At 41.6% G+C, this 14,990-nt stretch overlaps 1 protein-coding gene across 1 annotated transcript; it reads left to right on the top strand.

Annotated features, from left to right (window-relative positions):
* The first annotated feature begins 411 nt into the window (after positions 1 to 411).
* On the top strand, positions 412 to 14,432 carry LOC121877087 (zwei Ig domain protein zig-8-like). Its single transcript, XM_042382729.1, is given in 6 exon segments — positions 412 to 420; positions 3,080 to 3,209; positions 3,212 to 3,289; positions 7,245 to 7,372; positions 7,664 to 7,835; positions 13,978 to 14,432. Coding segments are annotated over 6 exon segments (696 nt in total). The 3' UTR covers positions 14,157 to 14,432.
* The last annotated feature ends 558 nt before the right edge of the window (positions 14,433 to 14,990 follow it).

The following is a 14,990-nucleotide window of genomic DNA, read 5'->3' as shown; positions in this document are numbered from 1 at the left end:
ACACACACACACACACACACACACAGTCGATGAGCCAAAAATTAATCCACTAATCCCTGTCATTGGCCTATAAGAACTGGTTTAATGACGTATTCATAGCCAATGAAAACCCCACGAAAATGGATAAACGCAACGCCTCTAAAAGCCTATTAACGCCTCTAAACGCCTATAAACGCCATAAAAAGTGAAAACAAATTGACTTAAGCAGATTTTGAGACTAGGCGAGCTCCACCAGGCTGTCTTCACCCAAACACGCTGAAAGTCTGCCTGAAGTGAGCTAATGGTGGCTGTCATTTCGTGTCAGTGGGCTCCGGTAATGGCTGGTAATGGTTGTTAATGGCTTTTAATGGCTTCTAATGGCGTATATATGAAGAATAAAATAAGTTAATGGCTTTGGGGCCGATACGCCTTATGGTGCAGGTAATGTGTTGGGAAGATGGAAAGTTAGGAGGTTTTCTTTCTATTCTTTTCTTTCTTTTTTTTTTTTTATTATTATTATTTATTATTATTATTATTATTATTATTATTATTATTATTATTATTATTATTATTATTATTATTATTCCTCTTTATCATTTTCATTCACCTACTCCCCACCACTCACTACCTCCCCCACCTACCTCCCCACCACTACCTCCCACACCCTCCTCTCCCACCACCCTCTCCCCTCCCCACCACCTACCTCTCCCCTCCTCCCCCTCCACAACCTTCCCACCACTACTCTCCCCACTACCTCTCCCCACCACTCCTCTCACAACCTTCCCTCCCACACCCTACCTCTCCCCACCACTAACTCCCCCAAACGACCCATAAACCCTGGGCTAAACCTATGTCTTGTGTGAACCTGAGAATCAATTAATGTGTTCAATAATTCCTATTGATGTGTGTTATTAACCTGTGTTGGGGGGGGGTGAGGGAGGTGAGGTTAAGAGGAGGAGAGAGTGTGAGAGAGAGACACTGAGACAGAGAGAAATAGAGACAGAAAAAAAGTTATCTTCATATAATAATGAATAATTATTATTTATACAACAAAAACAATAATAACACCCTCCTCCTCCCCCCTCCACCCCTCCCCATTATCACCTATACCATTGGCTACGATCACGAACGACCTCAACCAATCTAAACGAGAACTCTGTTCCCCTAACCCTCCTCCAACCAATCACAGGCCTGGGTTCTCGCATCACCTAACCAATCATAAAATTACCCAAATACATATGAAAAAAAATGGCAGAAGTAATTTAGAATAATGAACTCTGTTTATTTTCCCCGTGACAAATGGCTTCCAGGTATAGAGTGTCAAGGTATAATGAACCGTATGGACGTGTGTCTAAAGAAATGAGGAATATTGGACGTAAATATTAATCAAGAACTTTACTGAACATCGGAGTAGCACGGATAGGTGTGACCTTGACCTTTGACCCCTGTGTTTCTTGGTTAGGTTAGGATAGGTTAGGTTTGGTTTGGGCTAGACTTATACAATTTGAAAACCAAACCTAACCTAACCTAACCTAACATCCGGAAGTACTGTACATAAGGCAGCTCAATTTTCTCATTAACTCTCACATAGTTGACGGGACATATACAAATTGTCACTCAATACACGTGTTTACCTATCGGTCTGCCTCGCGCGCTCGTGTGTGTGTGAGAGAGAGAGAGAGAGAGAGAGAGAGAGAGAGAGAGAGAGAGAGAGAGATTTTTCATTGTGTGTGTGTGTGTGTGTGTGTGTGTGTGTGTGTGTGTGTGTGTGTCTGTGTGTGTGTGTCTGTGTGTGTGTGTGTGGCAATAGGAGACTGTGCTGATACACATTATTGCTTCCTCTATATCATACAGCCTGTGATCACTCCATCGCTGCTTCTGGCACCGAGAGAGAGAGAGAGAGAGAGAGAGAGAGAGAGATGAAGATAGAAAAGGAGGAGAAGGAGGAGAGGACGAGTTGGAAGGAGAAAGGGGGAGTGAATAAGTGGGGAGAAATGAAAGAGATAAGTAGGGAAAGAGAGAAGGAAATGAAAGAAAATGAGATAAAGAGAGAAGGAAGGAAAATGGATTTTTCATTATTATTTTTCATTATTATTATTATTATTATTATTATTATTATTATTATTATTATTATTATCGTTGCTATTATAATCAAAATCACTAACTGCATCGTTACCCTTAACATCATCACTACTTTCTCAAATCACCACCACCGCAAAAACAAAACAACAACAACAACAACAACAAACAAAAACACACGAAATGTTAAACCACCACCACATCCACAACCACAACTACCACAACCACAAAACAAAAACACACACAAAAATGTTAAATCACCACTACAACCACAAAAAACCACACACACACACACAAACACAACAAAAAATGTCCAAAAATTCTCACGGGTAAAAATTGTGGACAGTTTGTAGCAGGTTGGCGTGTACCCAAGAGAGAGGAAGGCCAAATTATGGATCACTATTCTGTAACGTAATAAACTTTATATACGAGCACTTCTGGCCGTCCTAAGTCTGGATTATAAGCCCAAAAGACTCTCCTTCAATGCCTCTGTCATTTCAAATGTATTAAATCTTACCACTTTCTCAGGGGTCGTATCATATCTTAAGAGAATTTGGACAGAGAGGAACAGCACTTTGAGATGAAGATGAGGGGTGAGGGGTATGGGAGGAGGAGGGAGGGTTAGGAAGGGGTAGAGGTGGAGGAAATAGAGGAGAGGGGCAGAGTGTTAATCTGGATTCGAGTATCTGAGTATTTTTTTATATATATTTTGTGTATTTTAAGGATTTCTTTTATGTTCTTGTGTGTGTGTGTGTGTGTTTGTTGTTTGTGTGTGTGTGTGTGTGTGTGTGTGTGTGTGTGTGTGTGTGTGTGTGTGGGCCATTTTTTATTCTATATATGTTTATCTCTGTTTTTATTTCCCCATTAAACCCACAACACCTGTAATCATCTCTTCCTCTAACGTGTAATTCTCTCCAACACGTGTAATTCTCTCCAACACGTGTAATTCTCTCCAACACGTGTAATTCTCTCCAACACCTGTAATTCTCTCCAACACCTGTAATTCTCTCCTCCCCAACAGGTGTCATGGATACGTCACCGAGACTTACACGTCCTCACTGTAGGGTCCTTCACCTTCACCAATGACGAAAGGTTCTCAGCTCACCGTGATCCTACTACAGGAGACTGGATCCTAGTGCTCCGTCGGCCTTCCCCTCAGATTCGGGTTCCTACGAGTGCTCCATCTCCACCAAACCCGTCATGTCTATCACCGTCAAGCTCAAAGTTGTGGGTAAGTTGGGGGTGGGGTGGTGAGTAGTGGTGGATGAAGAGTGTTGTGGTGGTGGATGAGTTGTGTTGGGGGTAGTGGTGGATGAGAATGTTGTGGTGGTGGATGAGTTGTGTTGGGGGTAGTAGTTGGTGGATGAGAGAGTGTTGTGTGATGAGTTGTGTTGTGGGTGAGAGGGGGTGGGTTTTATTGTTGTGGTGGAGGTGGATGATGTCGTGTTGTAGCTTCGTAGTTGATCGTGGTTGTAGATGTTGTTGTTTCTGTTCCTGCCCCCCCAAGACGAGTGTGGTTGTGTGTGAAAATATTATGACGTTGACATTTCTTACCCCAAGTCAGTGTGATAGCTGGCTGGAACATTGTTAGAGAGAGAGAGAGAGAGAGAGAGAGAGAGAGAGAGAGAAGAGAGAGAAAGAGAGGAGGAGAGAGAGAGAGAGATATTAAAGAGAGAGAGAGAGAGTGAAAGAAGAGAGAGAGAGAGAGAGAGAGAGAGAGAGAGCTCTACACTTGTGGCCCACAAGAACCCATACAAGAAAGTCGATCCGGCGGAATTATTCAGTTCCCAGCAACTTTGCATTATATCGTGAGCATTGCCGGCCTCTCTTTAATATCTCTTTATTCCATCCCATCCCATCCTCTCTACCCCACCCGAACGGCTGTTAAATTGCCAGCCAGCCAGGAGGACAAATAGCCCACCTGGTGATAGTCGGCCAGGTATAAGTGACTCATTAATCACTACCATAGATCAAGAGGCTCAGATGGGGGACCCGGCGTCAACAAAAACACTGAAAATAACACCTTTTTTTTGTGTGTGTACCCAATATATGTGTGTGGCACTGCACCTGATCACCGGCCACTTACCCGCCCCGCCATCTGTAAAGTTAGGTACCCTTTTACAATTGGGTGGACTATGGGTGCCCTGATGTCTTGAAAAAAAAACATTCATGATTTATTTCTTTATTTACTTGTTTATTTGTTTATTTATTTGTTTGTTTATTTGTTTGTTTATTTGTTTATTTATTTGTATGTTTATTTATTTATTCAATAGTTATAGTCAGTATTTCATTGACAATATATACGATCTTGCAGGTACAGGTACATAACTACAGTTAATTTACAGGTACAGTTACATTAATACAGTCAAGTTACAGGTGCAGTTACAGGTAAGAGGACAGGCGCAGTTACAGGTGTTCAGACAGGTACAGTAGACAACATTAAGCTTGAAAGATGGACAGATACCAGGTCATTAAATACACTAATGAGTCATTAACCAAACACGGCCTAATGACTCACCTGAGCCCCTGGTTATAATTACATCAGATTACTTTAAATTACCTTGAAATTACCTTGAATAGAGTTAATCTGGTTATGTTTAACTACCATGACTACCTTGGATTACACTTGGGCTCGTTGAAATAATCTTAATCTATCTTGAGTTATGTTGAAGTAATTAAAGTCAGCTTGGATTACCTTTAATTACCGTGCTTAATTGGCAGTCCTGATTATGTGTGTTGTAATAAAGTATAATTAATTTTTTGGGGTATGTTTTCTTGTTCTTGTTCTTCTTGTTCTTCTTCTTGTTCTTTCTTCTTTCTTCTTCTTCTTCTTCTCCTCTTCCTCCCTTCACTATCCCATCACCTCCTCCACCCCTCACTCACCCCTCATCAACTCTCACTTACCCTCACCTTCCTCACTCACCCCTCATCAACTCTTCCCTCACCTTTCCCTTGTTCTCCCTCATCAACCTTCTTCCCCCACTCACCCCTCACCTTCCCTTCTTCTCCCCTCATCAACTCTTCCCCTCACTCACCCCCCACCTTCTCATCAACTCTTCCCTCACCATCTCTCCCTCGGACACCTCAAGATACTTCACGTCTCAGATATCGAAGCTTTATCTTGATTCCTTGTTTGTTCCCGCCCCTGACCCACCCCACCCCGTCCCGCCCCACCCCACCCCACCTCGCCCCACCCGTCCCCACCCTGCCTCGACCTACCTAGCCTGCCCTGCCCCTGCCCCTGCCTCGACCTACCTAGCCCCACCACATCCCACCAACCTACCTAGCCTGCCCCCATGCCACCTGACCTAATCCTGCCCCACCCCTGCCTCACCTGCCCAACTCCACCCCTGTCTCGAATCTACCTAAACCCGACCCACCCTGCCCGACTTAGCTCCTGCCCCCGACTCTGCCCCACTTCGTCCCAACCTGCTCAACGCTTCACTTCACCCATCCTAACCTCGTCCTTCCCCTCCCCCTCCCCACCCCCACCCTCCCCCTCCCCACCCCACCCTGCCCCACCCCCCACCTCCGCCCCACCCCCCACCTCTCCCCACCCCCACCCCGCCTCTCCCGCCCTGCCTCTCCTGCCCCTGCCTGTACCGCCCTCGGTCAATGAAGATGATCAGGAGGTCTGTCTCCAGGTAGTATAAGGTTTTAGGAGTCTCCCTTTACCAGTCACCCTGGTCTTTCCCCTTTTGTCTATTTTTACAAACTCTCTTTCTCTTAGCTTCATTTATTTTCTTTCTCCTTGTTTATTCTCTATTCTCCTCTTTCTCTCTGTCATTTGCCTTCGTCTTTCATTTGTTCTCTCTGTTTGTTTTCCTTTCCTTAATCTCTCTATCTTCCCTTCTTTTTCTGTGTGGGTCTCTCTCTCTCTCTCTCTCTCTCTCTCTCTCCCCCCCCCCCCCCCCCCCTCTCTCTCTCTCTCTCTCTCTCGTCCCCTCCATACATCAAACAGTGTGTCCTGGCTCCCTCCTACGCGTACAAACAGTGTACAGACGAGGCCAAATACTCCCTTTAAACAATAACGGAACTGGAGAACGTGTCGCAATAACAGATCAATCACGATATAAATAACGCAATTATGTATTTATCGGTGATTTATGATGGAATGGCGGTTTTAGCGTTCAAGTTAATGCAATAACGTTATCAATCATAGTATAAATCACAGCCTATGTCACGCAATCACAGCACATATTAAACCCGATACCACGCAACCACAGCAGATACAACCTAATCACAGCCGATATAAAGCAACCACAGCATAAATCACAGCCGATACCGTGCGATCACTGCCGATATAACGCAATAACAGCGCAAATCACAGCCCAATATAACGCAATCACAGTCCAAATCAGAGAGTTATTGCACCCAAATATTACACATATACACAGGTCGCATAAAACCATTAGCAGATAGCGGTAGAAATTCAATATATGATTTTTAAATTAATCTGTAGTAATTTCTGTAGTAATTTGGATTATGTAATGTTAGTGTATGTAATATTTTTGTATGTGGTCTAAAACGTGATATTTATACGTGTTAATGTGTCTGTGTGTTGTTAGTTAATTATTTTGTGGTGGTTGTGTGTGTGTGTGTGTGTGTGTGTGTTTTGTATGTATATTTGTATATGTGTGTGTGTGGGGGGGGGGTATGAGGTGTGTGTGTGTGTGTGTGTTATGTGTGATTATGTATACCCGTGAACATATATGCATTTTTGGTATACATATAATTATACTTTCATATATTCCTGGAGTTATATATACATGTATTCATATTCATAAGTATTTAAGTATATCATTTTACATTATCTTAAATTTATCTGGTATTAATCATTAACTAAAGCTTCTGGTTACAGTATTGTATGGCTGTATTTTATGAGTGCATTTTTCTGTAATGATCAAAGAATTTATGTATTTTCAATGTCGTATAAATATGTGGTTTTTATCCCCTTTACAATGCATGTGCTGTCGTGTGTATACCTGTGTATTTTACCTGTATACCTGTGTAGTGCACCTGTATACCTCTACCTGTATACCTGTGTAGTGCACCTGTATACATATGTACTTGTATACCTATATATTGTACCTGTATACCTGTGTAGTGCACCTGTATATGAACTGTATACTGTGAAACATAAATAGTAACATGTATTATACTCAACATAAACTGTACCCCCGCAGTACCGTCGGTGGAGCTGGTGGGGGGCGGGGAGGTGTACTTAGACCGTGGGAGTACCCTTAACCTCACCTGTATGGTACACTTCAGTCCTACCCCACCTGAGTTCATCCTCTGGTACCACCGAGATAAGGTGAGTGTCTTGGTGAGGGACTCTTAATTAGGGAAGTCTTTCTAGGTGAAGCTATCTAGGTGAGCCCTCTAGATGTAGTTGTCTAGTTAAGTGATCCTGTCTAGGTTAGGTTAGGTTAGGTTAATTTAAAGTTTGATTAAATTAGGTTAGGTTAGGTTAAGTTAAATTAGGCTGTATTTGGTTAAGTTATATTATACTCAAGTTAAATTAAATTAAACTAGATTAATTTACAGTAAGAATACGTCAACAAACTACACCACCTCCTGACCCCTCTCTTGGTCTCCTCTACAGCTGGTGAACTACGGACAGCCGAGCCGGGCCATTACTGTAGAGACGGAACACGCAGGAGACACAACAAGGTCCTCCCTCTTGGTCAAAAATGCCAGCAGGTGGGACAGTGGACCTTATGCCTGCAAGCCCTCCAATGCTCAGCGGGTGTCCATCAAAGTTCACGTGCTGAGGAGTGAGTATGGTGGGTGGGTAGGGTGGGTGTGGGGGTGTGGGGCAAAAAACAAGGGGTAAGTAGGTGGGAGGGAAGGAAGGGGGGGTGTAGGATGGTGAGAGGAAGGGTAGGTGGGTGGGAAGAAGGTGGATGGAAGGGGGGGCAAAAAAGAGGGTGGTTATTGGGTGGAAGGGAGGGAAGGAGAGAAGGGACTGGTAGGTGAGAGAGGGGAGGGAAGGAAGATGGGAAGGAGATAGAGTAAGTGGGTTTAGAAGGGAAGGAGGATAGATGAGTGGTAAAGAAGGAGGGTAGGAGGGAGGCAGGCAGGTAGGAAGGAAGGTGGGTGGGAGGGAATGAGGCAGGCAGGTAGGAGGGAAGGTGGATGGGAAAGAGGTAGGTGGGAGGGAAGGAGGCAGGCAGGTAAGAGGGTGGGAGGGAGGCTCACTAGATACTATGGCTCTAAGCTTTCCACCCTTCAGAGAATATCCTTCAAAGACCACGCGTTGAATAGCGGAGTATGGGTGAAATTTAGATGGAGGGAAGTGAGATTGGATGGGGAGGAAAGAAAGAGGATGAGGGGGAGTATGGGAGGGGGATGGAAGAGGAGGGGGATGGAGAGGAGGGGGCAGAAGAGGGGAGGGAAAACAATAGACCAACAACAAGAGACATCAACTGCAACTCTCTCTCTCTCTCTCTCTCTCTCTCTCTCTCTCTCTCTCCTCTCTCTCTCTCTCTCTCTCTCTCTCTCTCTCTCTCTCCCTCTCTCTCTCTCTCTCTCTCTCTCTCTCTCTCTCCCCCTGAGTGTCGCGCCGCCACCAAAGAGCCTGTTGGCATTTAGTCAGAGCAGACGTCACTAGGGCAGAACGTGTTAGCACCAAAGACACCGGACGACCAGGTATTATTTCCCTGTGAGTCGCTGGGAGGCTATTGCTGGCTATCACAACTCTCTATCTGATGGCCCATTTTGCTTTTGGCACTCATACTTGGCACTCATACATCTTACCTGGCACTCATACATCTGACATTGGCACTCATACAATTACTTGTCACTCATACATCTACTTGGCACTCATACAGTTACTTGTCCTCATACATCTGACATTGGCACTCATACAGTTACTTGTCCCACTCCATACATCCCTGACATTTCAGCACTCATACAGTTACTTGTCACTCATACATCTGACATTAGCACTCATACAGTTACTTGTCACTCCTTACATCTGAGCATTGGCACTCATACAATTACTTGACACTCACCTACATACATACTTGGCACTCATTTATACCTGGCATTCACATACATGCATACATACATACATACATACATACATACATACATACATACATACATACATACATACATACATGCATACATACATGGCACTCACATACAGTACACATATACCTATCACTCACAAACATGAAATTAAGAATCTATTTATTTTTTAACTCTGACGAAGCTTAAGTTTATCTATTTTTTCCCCTGACAAAGCTTAAGCTGATCTGACTTACTCCTGACCCACTGTGAACCAATCTAGTTAAGCTTGTCTGAAACCTTAACTTCTTTCACACGTTATAACTTAACTTAATGCAGCTCTGATATGTTTCTTATCTGACTGAAACCTGACCTAACGTAACCTACTGTAAGCTAAACCTAACCTAACCAAACCTAACACAACCTAACCTAAACCTGACTTAACTCTACGTAACCAAATCTAACCCCACCAAACCTTTACGTGTCTCTTGAGATAACCTAACCTAACCAAACCTTCAGATAACCTAACCTAACCTAACCAAACCTAACCTAATCTAATCCTTTGGTTACTTATATGTGTATAATTGGAAGGAAAATGTTTACTGTGGATTTATGAACAACATTGAACCCTGTGAACAAACTTTGAACACATACAAAAGGGTTCAGTTGTGTAGGGGAGATAAAACTCTTGATTTTTTATATAGGTTTTAAATTTAGGGGTTTAAATTTAGCATGACGAGGATGTTTAGGATTTTAGACACACACACACACACACACACACACACACACACACACACACACTCACACACACACACACACACACACACACACACACACACACACACACACACACACACACACTCACACACACACACACACACACAATCTTTAATTAATCCTCCCTTTAACAAAACACTACCTGTAATTATCTAAAACCCAGGTACAGTAATTAACGAGAAGTAATATAACCCGAAGTAAAAATAAAATATTGGAACCCTCAATCAAACTCAGTCTTGATCCAGATGAGAAAAAAGAAGAGAAAAAATAATACTGGTTGAAGGAATTGATGGAGTCTACCCTTAAAACAGTTTTCTTTGAGGGGATAATTGTAGCTTGGAGTGTGAGAGCTTATTTTCTTTACCTAACTACAATGTCAGGTTAGGTTTGGTTAGGTTAGGTTAGGTTAGGTTAGGTTAGGTTTGGTTAGGTTAGGTTAGGTTAGGTTTCTCAAATTTGGCTTAGGTTATGTTAGGTTAGGTTCGGGTTCTCAACTTTGGTTATACTTCGGCTGTTATATGACCTAAGGGAGTGTATACGTTATATTTTAGAGTATACTTTGAGGCAGTATAGGTGTAAAAAAAAGTTCGTAAATATTGTCATAAGGGAAATATTTGATCTTTAGGTTATAGTGGACTAAACGGTTATCAGGAATATACAGAACCTAACGTAACCTAACGTAACCTAACCTAACGTAACCTAACGTAACCTAACCTAACCTAACCTAACCTAACCTAACATTCTGAACACTTGCAGGTCCTTCCAACAATTCCATGATCACATATTAACTCTTTAACACAGTCTTGATAAGGTAATATGTCTCCTTATAGAAGAACAATAACAAGAGGAACACAAACACTAGACTTCGAATCCAATATCACTCCAAATTAAAACATAAGGTATCCAAACCCCTGATATGGAATTCAATCTCAACCCTATGATGCCAATACTGTGTTGACAAGACTGGATTCACTCTCTTATATCTCTTAAGAGCGTCCTAGCACGATGGTCGGTACAGGAGAATTGACGTCGCTAAATTTACGGTATATGATTATTCGCCTCCAAAACATGAAGAGATTTTACTGCCATATGATAATTTGTTCGCCATATTTTCACCCCGTTATTTCCCTCTTCCTTCATGCCCTCCCCACTACAGGTGATTGAAGGGTGGAGGAAAAAACGAGAAAAATTTGAAAGAAATATTTTAAGGAAAAAGTTGTGATATCGTTATTATTACTTACTGAACCAATTCTATAAACTCCTTCCACCTACCGATATTTCTATTCTGGTTGAGTAAGTCTGATATATACACTCGTCTGTTATTGACCTCTTAAGCGTCTTACAGTCAGGGTACATCTGAGCTCCGTCTTAGTGTCATACCCAACTTGGTTTCAGAACCGTACGACAGTTTGGGGAGATTTACTCAGGCATCACCGAGCTACCATCCTCATCCGCTCTGGTGTGACAGCTAAACAGTACTGCCAGGCGTATGATCAAGAAGTTTTAACCCTACTTAAAGACAATTTCCTCTAGTTATTAACCATCCCCACACCTAGTAACTACTGAAAGAGGTACAATCATCCTCTTTTGCTGTATGTGACGAAGAAACAGAGAGTCTATTCACCGGATAGACGCACAGAGACACATGGTTGCTTTGTGGCATAGAAATAAGTCTAAAGAAAATTTTTTGTGTCTACGCCAAGGCCACAGATCTTTGGCTTGGAATACATGGAAACTTTTGTGTGTGGGAGAATCAAGGGATATTTATTTTTTTTCCTCCTGTGTACCTGTCTTGAGCAGTGGCCGTAATTATCCTGCTTGGTAAACATCAGGTGAATCGGCCTGGAGGTGAAAACAGTTCACAGAGAAAGGGAAATAATCTATTTTAATTTTAGGGTTTGGTTTAGTAACTTCAATATCCGCCTTTTCTAACCTAACTGATGGATATATTTTGCACATGAGCACGTCTATTTTATTTTACATATACTTTTTAAAGCTTCCAGTGAGTAATTCTTGTATAATTGACACTTCACACTTCACCATATGACACATTAATGACTTGACACTTCATACGATACACTAATCACTTCACACTTCACCATATGACACACTAATCGCATAACACTTCACCTTATGAAACTAATGACTTGACACTTCACCATATAATACTAATCACTTGACACTTCATACGATACACCAATCACTTGACACTTCATATGACACACTAATCACTTGACACTTCACCATATAATACTAATCACTTGACACTTCACCATATGACACACTAATCACTTGACACTTCATATGACACACTAATCACTTGACACTTCATATGACACACTAATCACTTGACACTTCACCATATGACACACTAATCACTTGACACACCTGACACACCAGTTTCTATGATAACAATTCCTCTTCCCCTTGCACCATATTAACAGCCAACCAGTTCCCCATAAAAATATTCCCACGAGCAAATGACCAGATATCTCTTGAGACGGTCTGACAATATTGAGAGAATGGGAAGAGAAAGAGAGATAAAAAAAGAGAGCAAGTAATTCAGAAGAGGGAGAGAGAGAGAGAGAGAAGGAAAGAAGATGGAGGAAGAGGTACAAGTGAGAGGGTCCGATGTATGGGAAGTAGCGATGTGAGTTAATGAATGACTAGACAAAAGGCGACTGTGTTAATGCTTATGTATGTATGTATGTATGTATGTATGTATGTATGTATGTATGTATAGATAGATAGAAATGAGTTTAAGTGAAAGAAATATATTAAATAAATTATCCTTAAACTACTTGTGAAACGACCATATCTGATTTTCCTTTTAGTTACCCCTTTAGGTGATTAAGTATTCATGGTCGTTTTCTATAAATCCTAAGATCACTTTTACTCTCCTCTACTCTGTCCCTTCACCTATATCTCATTATATAGATCCTTTATAGTTACCATCAGTACACCTGTGTTTACTAATTACACAATAGATCACCTGAGCCGGACTCATTAATTAGTTTTCTCCATCGTAGTAGGTGATTAAGGATAATTATTATTTACCTGTTTATGAGTTACCTGGAGTGTGGGTGATTATAGTGTGAACGTTAGCTATAGGTGTTAGCAGTGTCTCCCCCCCACCCCCCCTCTCTCTCTCTCTCTCTCTCTCTCTCTCGTAGCTAATTATGTGTTTACCTGGTAATCACCTCACCTGCTAGCTAATTTACCTGTGTTAAGTCTTATATTTTTGTGTTGGTGATTTCTCATATTTCCGTTTGTTCAGTATTCCCATCACCCTTCTCGTAGTTATATTCTGAGGGGGGGGAGGGGTAGGGAAGAGGGGAAATAGGAAGGGATGGGGAGAAGGAAGGAAGAGGGGAAGGGGGAGAAGGGGAAGGCCAAGTGAGGAAGAAGGGAGATGGAGGGACATGAAAGGAAGAAGAAGAGGAGGAGAGGGAAGAGGAGGAATGGAAATGCCAAGGAGAATATAGAAGGGAAAGAGTGGGAAGGAGAAGACTGGATGAGGGGATAAAGTGGAGGCAGGAAAGGGAAGGAAGTGAGGGAGGGAGAGAGAGAGAGTGGAGAGAGAGAGAGAGAAAGAGAGAGAGAGAGAGAGAGAGTAACACAGAATAGGTGAATATAACTGAGACCAAGGAAAAATATCTTCACATATTATTTTATACATGATTCTATTTTTCTTTTATTTTTATTTTTTCGTTGTATTGTTTACTTTTCCGTTTTCTGTCAGGAGTCTAGTTTTTCCAGCTGAGACTTTTTTAATGATAATAAAAGTAATGATAGGAATAATAATAATAATAATAATAATAATAATAATAATAATAATAATAATAATAATAATAATAGTAATAATAAAAATAGTGGTAGTAGTAGAGTAGTAGTAGTGGTAGTAGCAGTAATAGTAGTAGTAGTAGTAGTAGTAGTAGAGTAGTAGTAGTGGTAGTAGCACTAATAGTAGTAGTAGTAGTAGTAGTAGTAGTAGTAGTAGTAGTAGTAGTAGTAATAGTAATTCACTAGACTGAGTCGTTTTAAAGGTCGTTCTGAACTACCCTGAACGTCAATCGAGGGGTCGTTCACCTTATTACCTGTTCGTTAATTAATTTTTATCTCTGATAGGTGAGACGCCGGCAGCGATGCAGACGACAACTAGCGGGGCTACCTCCACCACTACCACCACCACCACCACCTACAACTACTACCACCACTACTACCACTCTCACAGTCTTTTCTGTTTCTTCTCTTCCTTCCTTCTCCTCCTTCTCACTTCTTCCTCTTCCTTCCGTTGCCAGAGATAAGGCCGTAGTATATTCTGTGCAGCAAGGAAGGAGAGAGAGAATGAAATATAGATTGAAAGAGAGAGAGAGTGTGACCTGTATATTGTAGATTAGACATGAGAAAAAATAGAGAGAAAAATTCTCCTCTCTCTCTCTCTCTCTCTACAGATGGTCCTTGACATCCTCAAACCACAGTAGCCCTAAGTGTAAACAAATCATGACCTCTGAGCTTATATAAATATTATCCCTATTTCATAATTATATTGTTAGGAGTTCGTAGCCCTCTCCTCTCAGTGCCCGGGGAATGTAACTAGCCTATATATATCTCTATTTGGCTATATTAAACCGAGTAATATAGCCAAAAGATACACCTCCTATATGCGGCTTGAGAATAATAGCCAACGTGGGGTTTATAGCCAGTGGAGAGCTGTACTGTATATAATTTGGTTATAGATTTTATCCCATTGTTTGGCTATATTGGGGAGGATATAGGCAAGTCGACAATGCTCCTGAATGTAGTTATAATGTTATCTCCTATCTGGCTATATTATCCAAAAGTATTATAGTTTAAGAAGAGTTGCAATGTGGTTAGAATATTTCCCATGTTTGGTTAAGTTATGGAAGTAATATAACCACAAGGGCTCCTGAACTAGAGTAATATCTCATATTTGGCGATATTATCAAAAACAATATGGCGAAAGAGAAAAAACTCCTAATTATGGCAAAAATATATTCCCCAATTGGGTTATACTATACAGAAATATAATATGGCTATAAGAGAGTTGCTAAATGTGACTCGAAGGTTTATTATCCACATAATATGGCCTATAAGAGCTGCTAAAATATTTTGCTATA

This window comes from Homarus americanus, unplaced genomic scaffold, assembly GCF_018991925.1.
Source record: "Homarus americanus isolate GMGI-L3 unplaced genomic scaffold, GMGI_Hamer_2.0 scaffold19244, whole genome shotgun sequence".
Lineage (NCBI taxonomy): Eukaryota > Metazoa > Arthropoda > Malacostraca > Decapoda > Nephropidae > Homarus > Homarus americanus.
The sequence above is the reverse complement of the archived record's forward strand: the minus strand, read 5'-3'. Positions and strand labels throughout refer to the sequence as shown.